Consider the following 23,460-nt stretch of genomic DNA (forward strand, 5'->3'; position numbering starts at 1 on the left):
ACTGTTTAGCCGGCCCACTTCACATTGCTATGATATGTATCATAACGTTTTCATGTTTAATCAGTTAAGTTTTAGAGTTTAGCACGCTGGCCCGCCAGGCCACCCAGTTCACACTGCTAAACCGCTAGACTGCTAGCCCACCCAGTTCACACTGTTAGACCGCTAGACTGCTAGCCCGCTCAGTTTACACTATTAACCCGCTAGACTGCTAGCCTGCCCATTTCACACTGTTAGTCCGCTGCCCAGTTCACACTGCCAGCCCGCCACACCGCTTGTCCGTTACCCCGCGTACTTCACGGCTATAGCTTAAATATGTATGTTAAATACCGAGTGCATTGATCTACTGAAAGTGCTTTTAGTCAAGCTTCGATGCCATTATAATTTTAAAAAGGCGATACAATGCACATTTTCATAAAACCCAAGCTTATAATTTATTTACAATACAAGCATTTAAGCTATTGATACTAGAGCATGTGGTGTTGTAAAGGTTTTATATATTATATTAAACACATTATTAACAACTTTTATATATTGAATGTGATGTTTCTCCTAGTAACATTGATTCTTTTATAAAGCAAATAAATAACCACATCAAACTCTTTAGGTATTGAAATTATAAAATCGAATAGTGAGCTGAATGTGAACAATGGAGGCAGAAGTGTGGCTATTATCTATCTATTTTATTTATAAAGTATGCCAGTTCATAACAATCACGTGTTATGTACAATGCTTGTCTAATTTTTGAAAATCATTTGCAGCTCATTTTCGGAAAACCAACCATTTGACATTGACAATGGTTAAGGTTAAACATTTTCGCATGTAGTGTAGATTTAGTTGTTCATGTTAGTTCAGATGTAACTAGACTCCTATTCTATTGTAACTTGTGAATAAGTTTTATATTACAAACGAGTTGAAATAAAGTAAGATTTTTAATATACACTGTATTTAGTGTAGTGTAATTACAGCGCAGTTGAAATGGTCCGTTGTGTAGTTTGTAGATAAATGTAACCTTTTAAGATTAACATATTTTGTATTAACATTATAATATCCGGAAAGGAAGATATTTGAGATTGCTAAATAATCAAAACCAGACAAACCAACAAAATGGGTAAGTAGCAATTTATTTTGATATTCGTTTAAGGAGTATTTTTTATTGTTTCATTTTTGTTGTTCAATAAACATTGTTTATGTGCATGAAGTCAAAATATTTTGATATTTTTTATATATTTTGGCCACCGCGGGGGAGGGATATAAAAATAGACTCTGTCTGTCTGTCTGTCTGTCTGTCCGTCTCTCCGTCCGGCACACTGTGTCCGATTCATCAAGTGTTTTTTTGAATTACTTGACACAAATATCAAACATATTAAGTAAATGTGTCATGCGCGCAACGCCCAGACCTTTACCATCAATGTCAAGATCACAGGTAGTGGCCAAAGATTAACATGGTCTGTATTTTTATTGTCCAGAATGTAACTTCTAAATTATTAAAGAGATTCCAGTAAAACTCAAAATGATGACAGCAAGATGGATACTTAAATATTTTAAAAATATTCCCTGTATAGTATGCTCTTACTGTCATTGACAAAAAACAGTTCACATAATTTCTTTTGACACATACACAGAAATTATATTTTTTGATGAATTTATTGTTGCATGTGCAAATGTAGCATTTATCAAGATTTTGCACTGAAAGATCTATATCTTAAAGTTAAAAAAAAAACACTAGTTTGTGCTTACAATAAACCCAACAGTCACACTTAGGGAGGGGACGCTGGTTAGCTCTGTTACAATCATGCCATTTCCTAGCGCTTTTTATTGGATGAAAATACGTCAGTTTTGGAAATTTGGCATCGCAAAAATGCTTAAACTCTGTAGGCGTAGTATTATGAATTCAACTAACGGCACATCAAAATAAAATACAATTTGACAATGAAATGTGAGGGCTACATTTGTATTGTTACGATACCGCAATGATCTTCTGCAAGTTTGTCAGTTTGAATGTCTCGAATATCAGTTCGATTGAGAATTTATTTCTAAGATTGGAAAAAGACAAACAAAAAAACTGCCATTTGGAATATATTTGTTCATCTGGCCCCATATAGGAGCTAGACACACTATCAATATACATGAATAAGCTTATATACTTTATAATTTATAAATAATATTCTTTACATATTTTGTTAGTTTGTTTGATTAGGATTTACGTCACAACGACACAGAAAAGGTAATAAGTTGACGTCCTAGCTTTACTGGTGGAGGAAGACATCAGGTGTCCTTCCATGCAGTATTTCGGGTACGAATGGACATCTGAGTAGAACCACCGCCGTTCCGTAAGCTAGCTGGATTGCTTCCTCACATGAAATATTCTTAAGTCCATGTCGGGATTCGAACCCACAGCGGTGTGCTGCAAGTGGTTTGAAATTCTTTATATATAATATATAAGCATGATAGTGTGGCTATGGCCTGTTATCTGACGTGTGGTGACACTGGGAGAAAGGCATGCACATTCTTGTTTTTCTTGGTCAGAATCTCGATTTATAAGGAGATTTCGCTCACACAAAAATCAGTCTAAATATTACAACTCTCAGTAAAATTATAGTGCCTAGTGCACCAATCTTTTGCAACCTTGTGCCCAGCCCGAGATAAGGCTATGATGTTTACTAAAGTTAATCAATCCCTTGGTAAAGTGCCTAGGTGCATTGGGAACAGTCGGATGGTATAATCCCCACTAAATGGCTTGTGGGTTAGATTTGTATCTGTATTCCACTCTAAGCTTTTGACATTTCCCGAAAGTTTTGAACTAGTATTATTATTTATTACTTTTTTCTGCAAAAGTTTCAAGTGGCAAAATGCCGATCCGTAGCATTATGTCAATCCACTTGTAAATTGGCAATGAATAGGTAAAATTTAAAAAAAAAAAAACTTGAAATTTTGCCACAATTTTGTTCAATTTTATGTTTGACTATTCTTTTTATAGATATCGTTCATAATGTATTGGTATTGCTATTTTCTTTTAAAGTTGGTCAATCAATGGACTGATATGTCACTTACTCGGTTTAATTAATAATGAAAATAATTGAATAATTTCAGAGTCATCCAGCGACGGAATGTTTGATCCAGGCATAAGCTTCTCCTCTATGAGACAACCGCCACTCATCAAACAGTTAAAAGGTATACTCTCAGAGTACCCGGATGGTGGCCAAATTCTGAAGGTAAATAATTAAAATGTACAAGTGCCATTATAGAATTCAATTTGAATATATATGTTTCCTCGATCTAATCTTGAAGATACGTGTTATTTCTTTCCCGTCTGTCCTGTATGTGTTTTAAGAACTGTATTAAGCTGCGTCCATGACCGAGTGGTTGAGGTCGTTGACTTCGAACCACTTGCCTCTTACCGCTGTAGGTTTAAACCCCGACAGGGGCTTTCGATACATGTGAGGGAGCTTTACAACTAGCTTACAGAGCATTGGTGGTTCTATTCAAGTGCATGTTCGTGCCTGAAATAATGGGAGGTTTTCCTCTACCAGTAAAGTAAAGCCACAAATACACCATATAACCTATGCTGTGTTAGTACGATATTTTTACCAACCAAAACATAAGATTTAAGGCGATTTACAGCCATTGATATAAGTGTCTGCTCAATAATTATGTATAACCCACAAACTTTAAATATTTATATGATGATAACAGGTATTTGATAACAAAAACTGTGTTTAAAAGTTTAGAATAAAGGTCAAAAGTCACGGTTATATTTGATTTTTAATTTGAAAGAATATATAAGTTCAATATTCTAAGGATCATTTACTGTACATTATTTCAGTCTGATCAAATTCATTTAAAGCTCACATATCATTTCATGAATTCTCAAGTCTGTAGGTCATAGGCCAGTGCCACTGTAGACTTAAATTTGAAATCTGATCCAATCAATTAATTTTCATTTGGCATTTTATTTGAGTTTAAAGAGCTTTCACGTTAGAAAAGATTGTAATGGTTATTTGGTAGGTATTTATCTTCTGATAGTATATATAAGATCGTTCGAACTTTAACTTACTTTGCACGACAAACATTTAATGTCCTATTCAGTAAGTATCTCAAACTTCGTTTTACTATATGCATGTACGTACAATTTTAAAGAATGGGACATTTACACAGAATCATATAAATCGGCCTTTGTTACGGTGAAGAAATATTAAATTTACAAATTGAAAAGTGTTATTGATATTTTATAAAGTATATATTATCATTTCCTTGGAACCTTTGATGTAATTTCTTTGTCACTACAGGACATATTTTAAAATAGTAACATCCGTACGTCTCCAAGCAGTATGTCAATAAATAAACCGGTTTTGTTTACAAAAGGTTGTCGCAAAGTCTAGGGTATTAATCATAGTAAGGATTAGTGTACCCTTACGTTATCTCAACAACACCTCAATATTAACTTCCTGAATAAACTTCCTTTATCTGTCTAGTGATTTTTATTGTCGAGCCCGCTTGTGGTGAGCTCGACATAGTTGTCAAAATGTCGGCTCGGTGTAAGTAAGTGCGTCTAGCGTCCGTCCAGTTTTATGTTTGTTGGGATCATAATAGACAGAGTTTCAAACAACTAAGCATAATAAGGAGACGGCGTGTCATGCAAAAGAAGTATGTGGCGGGGTCAAAGGTCAAAGTCATATTTTAAGGTCAAATGCAAAATAATGGTCTCAAACAAGTTGTCTGCACCATAACATAATCAATTGCTAGTGGAATTTCAAATGACCTAGCACAAATGTTCGACATCTTAAGACACGCACAAGAACCATTTCGGTAGGTGAAAGGTCAAGGTGATTGTTTAAGGTCAAATACAAAAAATGGTCTCAAACAGCTTGTCCGCACCAGAATTCTCTCACTTCACTAGCCAGTGTAATTTCAAAAAATCTTGCATAAATGTTTAAAACATTATGAGATACCGTGTCGCGCCAAAAACCGTGTGACTAGGTCAAAGATCAAGATCATACTTAACGTTTAAATGAATAATGTCTTGTCCGTCCAGTTTTATGTTTCATTAATAGACAGAGTTTCAAAGAACTAAGCATAATAATGAGACGGCGTGTCATGCACAAGAAGTATGTGGCGGGGTCAAAGGTCAAAGTCATACTTTAAAGTCAAATGCAAAATAATGATCTCAAACAGCTTGTCCGTACCATAACTCTTTCACTAGCTGGCGGAATTTCAAATAACCCGGCACCAATGTTCAATCTCATGTGATGCCGTGTCCCGTGTAAGAACAGTATGGCTCGGTCAATGGTTAAGGTCATACTTTAAAGTCAAATAATCTGGCACAAAATGTTCATCATTATAAGATGGCGTGTTGCGTGCAATTGATTTTTGCGCGCTCACGAACCGTGTTGCCTAGGTCAAAGGTCAAAGTGGTACATTAAGTTCAAATGCAAAAAAGGTCTAAAACTGCTTGTCTGCACAATAACACTATCACTAGCTGGTTGAATTTCAAATAATCTGAACAAATAATTAACATCATAAGACGGCATGTCGCGTGCAAGAACCGTGTGGCTAGGTCAAAGTTCAAGGTCATACCTCAAACTCAGACATCGTTTCCCTTTGGCGTCTTTGGCAAAGTGGTCTCAACGTAATTCGAGCTGTATTTTATTGCAATAAAACAGAATAAAATGTGAAGAAGAATAAGCGCAGTGGTTATAGCGTGCAGCTTATAAGAACAGTATTTCAATTTCAAACCTGCTTTTGGGTGCATTATAATGTGAGTTTATTTCCAAATCAATTTAAATAGTATGCACATGTATTTATTTCCTCTTTTTTTTAACAATATTGATTTATATATTAAGAGTTTCATAAGTGCTTGTTCTTTGCTTACTTGAAGGTAAAATCATAAATCACAAAATTTCAAACCAACGTTGGTCTGTATCTTCACATAATGTATTTCTTTCATTGCTAATGATCAGGCATTTATCACCATAAGCTGACTTGAATAATGCTGAATACAAATCAGCATATAACTTCATGTTACCCTGTATTAATGAACCAAGAACAAAAAAAACATTCATTTAATTGAAAAGTAACGTAACTTTATAGTTGATGAAACGACTTTTCCGGAATCCAAACATTGACGAATGCTATATCACTGCGCTTTTACACACTTAGCATGTATAATTGCGAAAAGGTGCTTCTCGTAGAAAATTCATATGATTAATGTATGCTGTTTATGTTCTTATAATAAAGTGATAAAGAATTGATTTTTCTCTCAGTCAAAATACCTAATACATAAAAAGTGATGGCATATATAGATGAATAAATACATGTAGATAAATAGATAGATAGATAGATAGATAGATAGTCGATCGATCTATCTATCTATCTATCTGCTCTATTTATAAAGGGGTCAGTATTTTATATAAGATAATGACCGGGGTATAATTTTTCTATGGGGTCACTTTACAACGTTACACCGGCGCATTGCTCTTTCGATTGATTTTGCGTCATCATTATATAGTGATGAAAAAAATGTTTAAAATTATCACATTATCGCACCAAATTTTGATGTTCTCGACTTTTGTTTGAGAACCGGTTCATGCATGCGCATATTTCCCCCGCGTTTGTTAACGACCATAAAAAGTTATGTTAACGATATTATTAAGGTTTATAAGTAGAGAAAAAGTAATTGCTCATGTGATTAAGCAGAAGGTAGTTAAGTCTGAAAATTGCCATTGCTCATGCGATAAGGCGGAAGGCAGTTAGGCTTGAAAAAATAGCCATTGCGTATGTGATAAAGCAGAAGGCAGTTTGGCTTGATAAAATAGCCATTGCGTATGTGATAAAGCGGAAGGCAGTTAGGCTTGAAAAAAAAGCCATTGCGTATGTGATAAAGCGGAAGGAAGTTAAGTCTGGAAATAAAAGTTGTTCGTGTGATTAAAGCGGAAGGAAGTTTAGCCTGGAAATAGTCATTTCTCATGTGATAAAGTGCTTGAAAAATACGTATTGCTTATGTGATAAAGCGGAAGGGAGTTAAACCTGGAAATAATAGTTGTTCATGTGATTAAGAGAAAATTAGGCCTGAAAAATAGTTATGATATTATTGCTTATGTGATAAAGCGGAATGTATTTTTCAGAGTATTATCAAGCACAAAAAGTTTTGTAATTGTGTGATTATGATAAATGGGTTATCTCTTTCTTTTTATAAAGGAACTCATACAGAATGCCGAGGATGCTGAGGCAACTGAGATCAATAAATCTATGATGCCAGACAAATCAATCATACTAGTGCTACAAATGAAAATTTTAACAAATTTTTCAACGTAAGCTGTGTCTTTATGTTTTGCTGTTGTCTTAAAATATTAACATGCTCATTTTGCACTCATTATCTGGTAAATAAATGTGGTATTTTAGCTAAGTCACCAAAGCGTGAAAAATCGTCATTACATCTGTTTTACACAGAGTAATAACAAGTCGAACTAATGCAGCGTTTAACACACAAAATGTAGGTGGATGAGCCTGTTTAGTATGTATTTTTTTGTTTCAAACTATATTGCCTTTTACTTTCTTTGCTATGTCTTTACATATGCAGCAGTGAATGATACATCTAACTGCTGTAACATGATATTGAAATTATCTTGAATTGATAAAAATGTGACAGTAAAATATCCGGAAAATGATAAAAAAGAAAACAATGTGCTTCAATAATGTTTTAATTTTTAGAGACAATATAAGTTGTCTTTATATCGGGCTCGAACCCCACTTCAGGCGGCAAAAATATTGTCACTCGAATCTAGGTTAGTTTCGATATTCTAACCATCTACGCATGTGAAAGCACATTACTAGCATATACCTACAAGACAATAAAAAATAGGTGTAACAGCAGGGATATCCAAGCCTCAATTATCTTCCTTCAACAAACGGATTAATATGCAAATTGGGAATATTAATGTTTTCTGAAAACATTTGTTTCAATTTAATATGGCAAACTCAGACAACTGTTTTAGATATATCTAAATAGTTCAACAGGGCATGTTTGATAATATGGCATCAGCCTCGTGTAAAATTAAACACATAATTAATTGTAAATGTAATATTTTGTTATGTATTACTGGGGTTAAAAATGTCTGGGCTCCATGCGTCATGGCGTTTTCCTTATATAGTAAGTACTTCAAAAATGGTCTTTTTAAAATCTGCAAGCCTATTTCTAAGATATTAATATGAACCATTGAATTTCCATAACAGTAAATGACTTCAATAGCAATCATTGACTTGCCATATCAACTATTAACTTAGTGACTTCAATAACAACCATTGAATTTCCATAGCCATATTTCTAAGTTGACTCCCATGGCAAACCGTTGACTTATAATGGCACCGGTGACTTCCATAGCAACAATTTACTTGCTACAGCAACTGTTGACTTTCCGTATGACCAGGCAGTGATTTTTGATAGCAACCAGCTACTTCTACAGCAAACATTGACTTTCTTTTGATGCTATTGACTTCCGTAGCAACCATTGACTTTCCTTAGCAGACTTCCAAAGCAGCCAGGCATTTCCATAGCAAACAATGAATTTTTTTACATAGCAACCAGTGACATCCAAAGTTGAATTTCTATAGCAACATTTCAATATGCCATTGTCTTTTATAGCAACCACAAGCATATATTTTGTATGGGAACCAGTAAACCTTAAAATGACTTCCGTTTTCTTTGTATAGTGTACAATACTAGTTGTTCCTTGTAAATTATAGGCTATGTAATCAGATAAATGATATAAGGTCCATCATTGCCCACTTTAATTTACTTCTCCGAAGGCTCTTTGTCTAGAGCTTAGATATATGGCAAGTGTGTCTCTACTAATTTTGCTCATATTTTATCCATTGTGTCAAAAATTGCCCGCTCTAGGGAGGTAAATTATTTCGTTTAGCCTTACTTTCCGCGGGTTATTAGCATCTGAAATGCGCTAAAACGATTATTTAAACGGTATAAAACTCATAATAGAATGAGTTATTTATTGCTTTTTAGGCATAATTAATGTGCTTTTGAATAACGTGGAATCTTGAGTTGAGGTTTAAGGTCTTATATATACTAATTACAGAAAGGTTATTAGAAAATAAGCCCAGATTGAACCTATGAAATACACCGTTTTAATAAATAATAGTAAATACACAACACTAATACCAAGTTTGTCCATCGACCATTACGTAACATGTCCAAATAGTATTAATTTAAACAATATTTTCGTCAAAACCAATGAAAGATAATTCATAGATATTCAGCATGAATAATTGTTAAGCTTAAGCTTTAGGATGAAAGTTAGCCCCAGCTGGGTTGGGTGGGCAATCATCCAGGTTTTCTTTTTGTGTACTTAATTATAGTAACGCTTTAAAAATCGTTTTTTCTGACCTTTTGAGTGCCAAAGCTCAGATATTTGGCATGACACATCATCTAGTCAGTCTCTTTAAAGTTTGTTCATATTTTTTTGCAATTTTGGTTAAAAAGCCCTACAAATAGATTATAAGATTTCCTTAGATGTATTTGTGAAAACTTTAAAAGAAACTTCACTGAATCGCTGAGATATTTCGCATGAAACATTGCCATTGCCATTACCAAGTTTGATCAAAACTTTAGTTGTGACTTCTATAGCTTACCAACCAATGATTTTCACAGCAACCAGTGACTACTATAGCATCCATTTGATGATTTACTTTGTGTAGCAACAAATAATTTCCAAAGCAACTAATTCCTTTAGAGAGCGCCAGTGATTTCCATAACAGTCATTTCCTTTTGATAGCAATCATTAACTTCATTGAAACCAATCACTTTTGTTTAATTTTACCTATGTCTTTCACAGTAATTATTTTCCCTTCACGATAACCACTGACTTTCATAGCAACCATTGACTTTCCCATAGCAACAAAAGACTTCCGTAGCAAGCAATAACTTTAATAGCAACAATTTATCCTTCTCACAAACCTTTGAGTTTCATAGCAAATGACTACCTTTACAACAATTGATTTGCATACCAATTATTGACTTTCCGTAGCAATTAGAGAATCAACTGTTGACTTTCGTAAAGTTTGACATTCCATAGAAAGTAGTGACTTTCATATAAATCATTGACTGAGTTTAATAATATTTTATTGCATATATAGATAGACATCAATTCATTTACATCAACAAAATAACACAACATAATAAAAGGGTTGGGCCAAAAGTTTTTACATCAACAAGTGACATCATTAGCAACAACTGACATTGTTTAGCAAGAATTGTTCTCAATAGCAACAATTGGCTTTCCATAAACAAATGAAAGCCATATCAATCATTGACTTAACATAGCAAACAGTGACTTCTTTAGCAACCAGTGGCTTTCATAGCAATTATTGACTTTTCATTACAACCAATAAATCAACCTGAGACATTGAATAGCAACAGTTGATTTTCAAAGCAACCATTGATTTTCCATAGCAATATTACTTCAGTATCAACCATATACTTTCTTACCAGCAATGGAAAGCAACTATTCATTTTCCAATGCATTAAGATACTCTATTACAAACAATGAATTTCCATAGCAAGCAGCGTCTTCCATAGCAACCATCGATTGTCAATAGGATTGTGTAACTAAGTAGCAACAATTAACTTTCTCAAGCAATTTGTGACTATCATAGCAATCATTGACTTTCTTTAGCAAAAGTGACGTCCATAGGAATCATTGACGTCACATAGCAACCACTGACTTCCCAAAGCGACACTTCACTTTCCAAAGTAAGCAATGACTTCCTTGGCGTTAGCAGCCAGTGACTTTCACAGCAACAACCAATGACTTCCATATCAAATATTCAGCAACTTAGCTTTACCAATGACTACCAAAACAGTCATAGACTAAATAAAGCAACCAGTTACGTGCATAGCAACCATGGACTTTCCATAGCAATCAGTGATTTCCGTAGTAGTCTTTGATTTTCCATAGCAACCAGTGAATCATTCCTCGGTCTTTCATAGAAACCAATGACTTTCACAGCATTTATTGATTTTTCATACTAGCCAATGATTTCAAATACTACTATAGAGCCAGTTCTAGGTTTTTATCGAAACTTTCACTCATGTTTGATGGTATGAAACATGAAAACCCGTTTAAATGCTTTCTTGGTTTGTTTATGTCGGTTAAATATATTACATTTAGTAGCTTATGTGTTTGTTTTTTTAGATATGATTTTACTTAAACATAATTACCTAGCTGATTCATTTTAAACACAGGGTCCAGCTCTTTGTGTCGCAAATAATGCGATATTCACAGAGAAAGATTGGGATGGTATTCGTATGATATATAGCAGTGTGAAGGAAGATGACCCTCTGAAAGTTGGCAGATTTGGTCTAGGCTTCAAGTCCGTGTTCCATATCACAGGTATTTATTAAAAGCCCAACAAAAACATTTACAATTAACATCCTCGCTGATATGATGATTATATATTATATATTCAATATTTCTGTTGTTGTACTCATTCGAGGGAAACGGTCTGTCTGGACGATGTCCATTCTGCATGTTGCCAGTATACCAATAGACACGTTATATAATTCATGCACCTTTGGTCAAAATGGTCCTGCCCTGGGGTCAATTAGTTTCTGTAGAAACTTCTTCACTGAAACTGCAATGATCAGAGCTATGATATTTCCATGTAGCATCACTTTGTATTACCTACAAATATTAGATTTATGAATCATACACCTTGGAGCAAAATTCGTCCGGCCCCAGGGTTTACTTAATTTATATAGACTTATATAGGAAAATCATTTCCTCCGGAACAAAAATGCCCAAATGCCACAAACCTTTACAGAATCGTATTAGTCATTCAACTTGGGTCAAAACTGGCCCCGCCTACGGGGTAATTGTGTACATATAGACTTGTAGTATAAATATATATTTAAACCCCTTCTTCTTGGAAACGCCCAGAGCTTAGAGTGTTCGCAAGAAGCATTGCCCAATGAACCTCTACAAAAGTTATAAATTCAGTCTGTCACATTTGTCAAAATGGCCCCCCTGTGGTCACTTTGTTTGCCTAAACTTGTCTTAATTTGTTTTAGAAATACCCCGATCTTAGACATTTGGCATGTAGCATCACTTTGTGAGCCTCTAATATTTAATATAAATATGTCATTTAGTTCATAAAGACTTACAAAGAAAAACATTTTAGTCTTTTTTGTTTAAGTATTATACCCTGAGCTGAGACTTTTTTGAAAAAGCAAACTACCGTTCATTCCCCTCTAGCACGGGATTAAGCATAATTCAAAAGTGTCATTCCATAAAAAGCGACTTATAATCTGTCAAAAGACAAATTTAAAGAGCAGGCAATATATAATATGTACAAATATTTTTTTAAGAAATATACAATTTTGGTAAAAAATGACATATTTTTTTACCGTTTTTTTTGCATTAAAAGAAATATAATAATTATGATGTCTGTTTGTGTGTGTTTTTGCTTGTACCGACGTAATTTTCTCATATTTTTCCGAAAGGTAGGTTACTCTCAGCACATGACAAAACTGTGCATTACGGTTTGCAAAAGTAGTGTTAGTGGCAGAGTCGTTAACTAAGTATACGTTCTGTAATATGTAAATATATTTATAAATAGTACTAACACCAGATCAGGTATTTGTCGGCTATTTAAATGTGTGACAGGCCAGAAGCAAGATCAGCAGGCATGGTTAGCATTTTTATAGACAGTTTTGTTCTTTTATAAGTACTTATGTTGCCATTCACTATTATATCTATCGAAGCAGAAAATAATTTTATTGAAACTTAAATTCATCTGAGTCCCTTGTGACTGAGCGTGTGCCTTAAATGGTTGAGGATTAAGAATTGTAGCTACCGTTCATTTATGTCTGCGTGATCATAAGTGGCCTCTAAATGGATTCAAATAACCGTCTTCTATCCATCTGTTAGCTCCAGCAAGTGAGATTGTTTTGATCCCTAGTGTTGCTTTGACGTTTGCATCACCAGAGGTTAGCTAAACTCAACTTTTCCTTTGATGACCTATATTATGCTTGTGTGCCGTAAAACCAGACAAATGTAATTAGAACTAAAAATCATTTGAAATTTAAAGGGTAAGTGACGGATCACAAGCAAACTCTGTAGGGACAGAGTTATACAACATTCACTCAGCCTTCTATATATACTCAAAGGGTAACACGCAAGGTTATCAAAAGTCTTTATTGCCCATAGTTTGTAATGCCCCCTTTTAACTAAAATGTATACTTAAATTTACATTTACTTTAAAATCTTAGAAACTATGCCATAGAAATATTCACTTGGAACTAAATGCATGTATATACACAAACATGAAGGCGCAGCAGACACGTTTTTGCAACTTTTATTTGAAATGTTTAGCTTTCTTCAGCTATTGTGATACCAATGTGTCCATAGTCTGGAGTCTGTACCATTTTAGTCAAAGAATATTTTCTCATTAAACCCTACACCAGTAGTGATTAAACTATACAGGACTGATTCTTGGATGGTTCTCTATATATTTTGCTAATATGGTGCTGGAATGTCGAACAAGATGGCCGCCACAGCTAAAATAAAATCTAAACCACTTAAAGGATTCTGATAAAAAAGCACAGGAATGATACTTAGGTAGTCGCTCTAATCGTTTCGGTCTCTTGGTTAAGATTGCCGTCAACGCTAAACATGAATAGAACGTTTTTAACAGCTTGGTAAATTCTAATCAAACATTACGGGAATGATAATTATGTGGTCTTTTACAGAAATTGCAAAAATCGTTCTGGTGTAATAAATAAGATTGTTGTGAGAGCAGCCTTGAATGATTATATCTAAATTGCTTATAAGATGTTGATGAAAAGGAATGATCATAAGTGAAATTATATTTTGGTGTAGCTTAAATATTCGGCATGTAGTTTTGCATAGCTAATGTAAAAATATTCCCCTTACAATGAAAATTGCTTATCTTATGAGCTAATAAGGATAGGGAAAGAACATAATATTAGATGCCTAGTAAACATTCTATACATATCGGTGTAGAAATGTCCCCTTCTCTATGGTGAACCTTTAGATTTGCTCTTTTTCGTGCGTGCATGCGTGCGTTCTTTCTTATGTTGTGTTACATGTAGTTCTAAAGGTGCTTGAGTTTTGCAACTTTACAGACATGTTGGTCAGCATGTGTAGTTGTACACTTGGGGGGTTTGCTTTTGCATTTATTCAGTATTTTTAGTTATTGCCTTTCGCTTAGTAAAGTTTTGCAAGTTTCAACTTCTTTTGGCGAATACCCAAAAATTAATTTGACCTTGAGTCAGATACTTCTGGTTTAACTTGTGAAGCGTAGCCTAAATTGCTTTTCACCTAGAGTCCTGAACCTTCACAAAAATGTTGGTCAGCATGTGTAGTTGGTCACCTGTGGGTTTGCCTGTGTATTTATGCAGTATTTGTGGAGTAATTGCCCTTGACTTAGTAAATATTTGAACTTCTTACCTTGTGTCGCGCGTAGCCCGAAATATTTTTACCTAGGGTCATGCAACTTAAGGAAATTGATGGTCAGTATGCGCAGTTGTGCACCTGGGGTTTTGCTTGTATATTCATTACGAATTTATAGAGTAATTGCCCTTGACTTAGTAAAAACCGTTCGAACTTTTGTCACATGTACCCCTAAACCTGCTTCCGCTAGAATCAACAAACCTTACAGGATTGTCCATCAGCATGTAAAGTTGGGCACCTGGGGTTTGTGTGTGGATTATTTCACTTTTGTTAGAGTCATTGCCGTTGACTTAGTAAAGAATATGCAACTTTTGACTTGTGTCTTGCGTAACTCAAACAGTTTTGGCCAGCATGGCATGTTTACGTTGTGTAGTTTTGCATAATGTGTTTTTTCTTGTTTTTGTTTACTTTTAATCATACTTTAGAATATAAAATAGAGATTGGAATTTCTTGCAGCTCAATATATTCGTGAAAGTCGAGAGTCAACATTGAATTGGATTTCGTTTATACGCCTCAACCACTTAGGGGTAGACAGAGGCATATTTTCTATGTCTGTCCGTCTGTCATACTGTCTTGCTGTCAATACTCTAAAAAGGCAGTGGAATGTGTTTCAAGTTCTAAACATACCTTTTATAGTTTACAGTAAGTGTAAAAGTCATGATATTATATAAGATAGATTATTGATTCTCAGAGCTGTTTATGTTATGTTTTTAGCACCCTATAAAGGAAATTCATTTGTGTTGTTGGCATGTTTAGAGTTAAAATGAGTTGAAATGCTTGAAAAAATGCTATAAATGAAGGCGATGATTTTTTCCTTTAATTGTTAAGGGACCTGGAATGTTTTGATTTATGAAAGATAAACATAATTTTATCTGAAAAAAGTTGAAGGTTTTAGCACTTTTTACTTTACAATTTGAAAGAGGAAGCACGGTACTGAAAACAATTGTAAAAATCTCAGATTTTCCTTAGTTTGGTAAAAACTGGAAATAAAGGTTCTATAGCTAGTGTTTCGTAACTAGTATTCTAAACTTGTTACAATCTGTTCAACAAGATATCTGCACATCTTAAATTTTAGATAACCTGTAACCAAACATCTCATATGCTTAACAAATTTAAATAAAAGTCAACAGAAATTAATTTAGAGTTGTAATTATTAAAACAGTGCAAAAGTCATTTAAGTGGAAATAAAAAACAGTGCTGCAAATATGCTAAAACATAATAACATTTAAATCACAACACCATCTCAAATGTTCACCTTTTTTGGAAATGGCTGTTTGCCCATCAAAACCGATAATAATGATATCTTATTTATGTGTACCGTTTACTTAGGTGAACGAATTTAGGAGCCATCTGGGTCCTCTTGTAACATGGTTTCGTCCATTTCGTAAACTCACTAGTTTTTTGCTGGAGTTGTTTTAAAGAAAGCTATGCTAACGGTAATGGTGTCGTTCCCGTTGCCAATCTGTTGCTTTTGTCCTGCTGAAACTTAATCATTGAATAATATATTCGTCATAATTAATTTAAATGGACATATTTTAGTCAAACTTGGACAAAACTACATTGATGACAACTTAAATATGTTGAATATTTTAAGTATGACCTTGATCTGTATGTGTAGCTCTCTTGCATCTGATTTATTTGATAAGAATATTGCCGAGTCTTCATTGTGTGATTGTTGGGTGGTTGAAAATTCCTATCATTTCTTCTTTATTTGTCCAAAATATGTTCATCTACATCCCAATCTACTAAACACTCTTTCCAACTTTTGCATTCCAACTTTGCATGTTATTCTTTATGGAGACACTGCTTTACCTGCGGACTCAAACACTGCTATCTTCGCCGCTGTTCATAAATTTATAAGAGATACTTAAAGATTCTAACATGTAATATACTAGTTGTCATACAACATAATGTTCACATAAGTTTTTTTCCATACATGATGTTCGTACCAAAACGACAAATGATATAGAAACATCCGCAAACTCCTTTTTTCTCCATCTTTCTCTTTATTATTTTCTATCAATTGCTTACATGTATTTGTATTTTTTTTATTTTTTCTTCATTTTCCTTCTTTATAGGGTTTAATTAAAATTATAATAAGCCATGTATTATATGAACATATTGCTTTTAATAAAGGAGAGGACTACCATGAGCTATTGTAGCTCTCGGTCCAATTCCTTTCTGCTTAAATTGTAAATTATTAACATGTATATATTACCTTGAATAAAAATATGTTTAAACCATCTGTAAGTGACCTTTATATATATTTTGCACAAGAAAATTATGGTTTCTTCTTCCTCTAAAGTTATCAATTAAAAATAAGGAAAAGTTCTTGACGATTTCAGTGCTTTTACGTTTAAGACACTACTGATAGTATTATTTATGGTGGTATATAACTTGGTATATAACTTTAGGCATATAAATACTGAATTTTTGTGTAAATAATATAGATAAGAGATATTTAATCTGGTTAAAAAGATAATGTATATTTGACACCTGCCAAAAGGTGCAATACTTAAGTTAAATATAATATTGTTATCTCTGAATTTGTGAAACTTTTGTCTGTTTTATCACACCGAGACAATACACATCATTGGCGAAACACGTTTTCTTTTGTTCGAAGATGAAATAATCTGAATGTATAATTAGATATATTTTGTAGTTAAAGGCATATTTATCGGTTATTGAACTAGTAACTGAAAATTATTATAGATCACCACTAAATATGAAATACATTTATCGAGAAAGTGTTTGTTGTTTTTATCGTATCCCAGAGTTTTTAAGGGATATATAATTATTTCTATTAAACTGTTTATCGGAAGATGTTTAACTGACGACAGAAATATGCCTCCATGCCATTCTGTTCACGGCTGTTTTTGTGTCGCCTTAAAATAGGCGACATATAGGGGTAACTTTTGTCGGCGGCGTCATTGTCGATGTCCCCTTAGGTTTGTCCGGAGCATAACTCAGCAATCGTTACTCTGCACTTTTTGAGTTACTGCCCTTTGTTAATTTTCATACTTTATTTTTGTGCGAGCCATTTCTCCTGAACTATAAAGCTATGGACTTGAAACTACATAGGATGATAGATCTCGTTGAGAAGAAGTGCAGTTAATAAAAGCCGGTACTCAGGATATTTTTATTTTTGAGTTATTGCCCTTTGTTAATTTTCATACTTTGTTTTTGTCCGGACCAGTTCTCCTACACTTTAAAAGCTTTTGACTTGAGACTTAATATGATTATTTATCTCATTGAGAAGGCGTGCAGTCACAAGAACTTCTACTCTGCACTTCATGATTTATGACTTATTGCCCTTTATTGATTTTCATACTAATAAGGTTTGCCCAATGTCTTATTGCCCTTTGTTCATTTTCATACTTTATTTTTGTGCGGGCCATTTCTCCTGAGCTATAAAGCTATGGACTTGAAACTACATAGGATGATAGATCTCGTTGAGAAGAAGTGCAGTGCATAAAAGCCGGTACTCAGTATATTTTGATTATTGAGTTATTGCCCTTTGTTAATTTTCATACTTTGTTTTTGTCCGGACCAGTTCTCCTACACTTTAAAAGCTTTTGACTCGAGACTTCATATGATGATGTATCTCATTGAGAAGACGTGCAGTCACAAGAACTTTTACTCTGCACTTCATGATTTATGACTTATTGCACTTTATTGATTTTCAAACTACCATTTCTCCTAAACTATAAAAGCTGTGGACTTGAAACTTTATAGAATGATATATCTTATCAAGAAGAAGTGTAAGGCATAAGAACCGGTACTCTGTACTTCATGCTTTTTTATTTATTGCCCTACGTTAATTTGCATACTTTATTTTTGTCCGGGCTAGTTCGCCTACACTTTAAACAACTGACTTGAAACTTCATAAGATGATGGGTGTCATTGAGAAGTGCAGTACAAGAACATGTAGTATGCACTTCATGATTTCTGAGTTATTGCCCTATTTTTATTTTTATACATATTTGGCTTGTCCAGAACATATCTTGATCACTATCAGTCTGAATGGCTCCAAACCTTTTTTCATTGACCTGAAGTGCAGTGCACAAGAATCAATTACAGAGTCCTTCAATTAATCTGTCAGTGTAAAACTTTTCCATGTTTTTTAGTTTTGATTATATAACAGGTTTATTTATCCTGACGTAATATTATTACAATCGATTTAAATGCTACTAAAGTTAAAGGTACTTATACATTGCAATGGCAGTGTTTATAACAAAAAGCTAAATGCTTACCTGACAGCTGTACTGTTGAAAAGGCGACACATTCGACTCGCGGGGTTGTAGTTTCTGTTTAAAGACATTTTACGTGTGTTATTGCCGTTTAAAGACTCCACTTTCTACTAATAAAAGTCAGATTATATCAAGAAAATTTGGATATAAATGCATTTAGCGATAAAACTAAATATGAAAAGACATATAGCGTCAACACATACCGCATTCCGATTGAATAATTTTCAGATTATCCCTGTGTTATCAGCGGCGACAGAATTTTAATGATAGATCCACAGCAACCGTCAGGCCAAGTAAATGCAATGGTTAAATTATCCCGAATTGGAAACCTTGAACTTGAAAAACATGGACTGAATGCTGAGGCATTTTGGGAAGCATTTGACGGGTTGTTTGGAATCGAACAAGGAATAGTTGCCAATGGTTATTATGATGGTACATTGTTTTGGTTTCCACTACGCCAGCACTGTTCAGAGGTGTCAGAAACATTATATGATGAAGAAAAAGTTATGGACCTGTTCGAAGGATTACAGCTAGAGGCTTCTTCTATTTTACTCTTCCTGAGGAATTTAGAAAGTATAAATATTTATACACGTAGAAACGGAAATCCTATTTCAAAAATTGTTAAAATAGAACTACAAGATACAAATGGAAGAGTTCGAAAATACAGATTTGATTTTGCAGAAAAAGTAAAAAAAATAAATTCAGCTTATCAGGAGAAAGATATATGGAACGATGTACAGATATCAATAAACATATTAAAAAAAGGAAAGTCTAACATATCTAAATGGATGGTTGTGAACTATTATGTTGGTAGCAGTTCCAACTTGAATTTTCAAAAACTAATACACGATGAGAATTTCTGTTACAGTCCATATGTAGGAGTTGCGGCTCCACTTGAATCTAAGAAGCGTACTTTTGAGGGGCATGTGTTTGCCTTTCTACCTTTGCCGAGAGAGGGATCACGTCTTACCGGACTACCAGTGCATGTAAATGGATTCTTTGCCCTGAGTCAGAATCGACACCACTTAAAGCTAGAAACGGAGGAACAAAGAGATAAAAGAATCGATGACAAGTCAATTTTATGGAACAAATATCTTATTTGTGAAGCCATTCCTCTTGCATATCAGATCCTTGTAAATTCATTGATACAAAGGTCGATTGATTGTGGAAATGTATCTGATTCAATTGACCATGTGTATGCATGTCTGCCTGATTCATCAAAAACACATCAAACATGGGCTACACTTGAACATACATTGTTTATTAAGCTGGCAACACAACCCTTTTTATACAGTACCAATGTTAACAGTTGGATACGGCAAAATGATGCGTGCTTTGCAACTTTAAGCAACCTACCAATTGAACACAAACACGTCAAAGATGCCATAAAACACTGTCTTACTTCTGTAGGAAAGAAATACGTAGACATTCCAAAGGGGCTTTTTGAAACTATACGAAGGTATTTTCCTCAACTTCAGGATCTTACTCCAAAAGTCTTCACAACATACATTCAAAAGAACAAAAGTTACAGAAATAAAGCATGCCAGGACAAACTGGATATTTTAGAATATATTCTATCGGAGAGCGAATATGGGTTGGTACATGGACTGGAGCTTCTTCCACTGTCTTCTGGAGAATGGACAAATTTCAACAAGCGCGAAGCGACAGTATACATCTGCCCCGAAGATATTTTAAGAATACTGCCTGGCCTTCAGCACATTCTTTTGAAGAACAAGTCATCTCTTAGAAGCACATTAGCACGTCAGATAGAAAGCTTGTGTTGTTCAGGTAAGTTTTATTTATTTACACTTCATAAATATAAATACACTTGATATAATTAATTTACCAAACATACGTATGCATTGCGTTAATTATTTCTTGTAACTCTTATCTTTTTGTTTTTGTTCGCTGCGCTCCAAGGATTACCTTTCCCCAGATTATTTATGATTAAAATAGCATTTTTTTATTTGGTCCATATTGATCATTATTGCAATCTATATTTTAACTAATCAATTTTAAATTAAATTTCAAAATACATACAATGAATCTATCTTAACGTGATTGTGTTTAAAAAATCTGGAGATAAGCCCATGAACCAAAACAATACGATAAATAAAGCAGTTCCATCGAAAACTTGAAAATATATACTACACCCTTTGTCTGTTGTTTCGATATCAATATATTTATATCTGTCATTAAACGGTTAAAATGATTTTAAAAAGAGAGAGAGAGAGAGAGTAATATATCACTGTCACTGAACTGAGTAAAAATATATTTTTTTACATTTAAGGTGTTTTGCAAATTAAAAAATAAACATTACATGACCCTTTTTTTTAAAAAATTTTGGGGTCCAATTAGGAAAGTTTACACCCCTTAACCCAAGGATCAAAAAAATTAAACAACAATGGTTTGCATATTGGGGAGTATCTTTATCAATAGGGGAAAAGCTTTAATCTCAAAGATCTTCCAATTTTACCCGTACTGAAAAAGGGCCTGGGAAAAACCCCAAAGTCATCCAAATTTTTTCCCAAAAATTTAAATGATCTCCTCCTTCCTTTAAAACAAAAGAGGGACAAAGTTTTCCCGAGGAAGTATACAGAACCCACAGTTAAATTGGAGTTAAAATATTTTGAAAATTTACCGCCCCTTTGGGTTCCCCAAGAAGCATAACCAGTATTGGGCCTTTTCCCCTAGTCATAAAATGGGGATTTCCCCTTTTGTCTCGGATAAGTAAAGGGCAAACTGTTTATCAGAGTGTGACTACTTTCAACAATTCTTGTTCAATGATTGAGAAAAGGGCATTTATGAAAATGCTGGTAAAATGTCAGTTTGAAATGTCAGAAAATGTTAAACTCTTCACAAGGGAATTGAAGATATTTGAAGCTGTTAATTATATTGATGGGAAAACGAAAGCAGCATCCTTAACGGAAACATCTTCATTTATAAACGGAATGGAAACATTTCCAAAGTCCGTTATGTTACCATTTACATGCCTACAAGTGAACGTATCATTGGAATCATTCGTTGCAAATTTAGGCGGAACAAAAATTTCTGTTGAAGTTATTGTTAAAGAGTACCTCAAAATTGCTAACCAAAGATTGGTAGAGAAGCAATTTTAAAAGAAATTCAATTTGTTTATCAAGTATTTATATTACTAATTCCCATTATTTCAAGAACAGTTCAAAAATTGTGAGATTTTGGCAAAAAACCCTGCGTTTACTCAAAACAAGACCTAACTCACACCTTTTCATATATTTGCCTCGGAAGCTTTTTTGACCCGCTTCTGAAAAAGTTTATCGATTGATTTACTGTACGGAGAGTCCTTATTACCAAGATTCTAACTTATAGCAAAAGATGGGAAAGAGGCAGTTCATTTCTTAGAAAGCTTGGGCTGAAAGGTAACAAAATAATAGATTGCTGCTTCTTTAAACAGCGTGGCTACCACTTTGAACAATTTGAATAGAAAGTGTCAAGGAAAAAAACAACAAAGATCTTCTTCGTAAAGCAAAAGCGTTTATGCATATCATCTCTAGGAAACCCTCTTTGCTAGAAGATGCTTGTCGAAACGGGTTTAGTTTAGGGGAATCTATCTATTCGCTCGCGTGTATTCCAGTTGAACAGAGAGTGTCATCATATCCTTCTTGTATTACATGGTTTAAGAGTAATGGCACGCTTTGTAAACCCTGCGATGCAAAAGATATTAGTTTGAGCCTTCTAGTAGGAGGAATAATGCCAATTATTGAATGCATGTCAGAGACACTTGCTGGGGTATTCAGGTGGAAAGATCCGCCAGCTATTTCAAAAATATTTGAACAGCTTAAAATAGTTAGAAATTGCTATTCAGTGCGCCACAGATCCGATGTAATGCCTGTAATCAAAAGTATTTATGACCATCTTAGTAAACGTCAAGAAAAAGTACGAAAAGTGAAAGATGATTTTGCTGTCGAAAACATTGTTTGGACAGGAGAAGACTTTGTTACCCCTGAAAGAGTGATAGTTGAAAAACAGCAAGCAGACATTGATTTGCAACCTTATTTTTACTATCTTCCAGAAGAATACATGTGCATTCAACATTTATTCATCTCGCCTTGGTTGTCTACCGAAGCAAAACATATGTACATTGCAAAATACCCTTAAATGTATCAATTCATGTAATGAAAAAGTACAAAGCAAAGTAATTATGAATCGAGATAAGCGTATAGTAGTTGATATTTTAGAGAAAATGTCAAGTCTTATTCTGGATGGGTTTGTTTCAGTTGGTGATCTTGAAATATTAATGATGGTACATGATACATCTTATCCAAGTGGTTTTACACTTCGACCGGACTTCAGAAATGTACGTATGATGACGATCCCAACATTATTTTTGTAGAAAAATTGGGGGTTTTTTTTTGCATTAAAAATTCCCGTTTTAAAAATGGGAAAAACCCGGAGTAAATCAATATCAAAAGGAAAAAGGGGATTGAAAAGAGAAGGAAACTTGGCTTTGAAGGGGAAAAGGGGACAGAAGAAATTGACGACTAGGAAAAATCTTTGTTTTAAGGGGTGGTTTTTATGATGGATTTTTCATCCCCCAAAAAATTAATACAAAAATCGGGTAAAGAAGGGGTAAAAACAGTGAGGTTCCTTTACGATGAAAAGACCAAAAAAGGGAAACAAGAGAAGAGTTTTTTTGTAAGGGATGAAAGACTTTTCAAAGGGGGCCCGCATTTTGGGTTTACAATGATCAG

General features: G+C 34.1%; 1 protein-coding gene across 2 annotated transcripts; it reads left to right on the top strand.

The window, feature by feature from the left end:
• The first annotated feature begins 817 nt into the window (after positions 1-817).
• LOC132759910 (sacsin-like) lies at positions 818-20,939 on the top strand. Of its 2 annotated transcripts, none has more exons than XM_060751782.1 (5): positions 818-1,108; positions 3,091-3,212; positions 7,195-7,307; positions 11,252-11,399; positions 18,959-20,939. In XM_060751782.1, the coding sequence occupies exons 4-5, from the start codon at positions 11,315-11,317 to the stop codon at positions 20,560-20,562; spliced, it is 1,689 nt and encodes a 562-aa protein (XP_060607765.1). In that variant the 5' UTR covers positions 818-1,108; positions 3,091-3,212; positions 7,195-7,307; positions 11,252-11,314; the 3' UTR covers positions 20,563-20,939. The 2 variants fall into 2 exon arrangements, 1 of the variants encoding a protein (XP_060607765.1); XR_009629786.1 differs by having other exon boundaries at positions 826-1,108.
• Positions 20,940-23,460: the final 2,521 nt, after the last annotated feature.

The sequence above is a fragment of the Ruditapes philippinarum genome, unplaced genomic scaffold (assembly GCF_026571515.1).
Source record: "Ruditapes philippinarum isolate M1 unplaced genomic scaffold, ASM2657151v2 ctg2444_1_1_1_1, whole genome shotgun sequence".
NCBI classification, from domain to species: domain Eukaryota; kingdom Metazoa; phylum Mollusca; class Bivalvia; order Venerida; family Veneridae; genus Ruditapes; species Ruditapes philippinarum.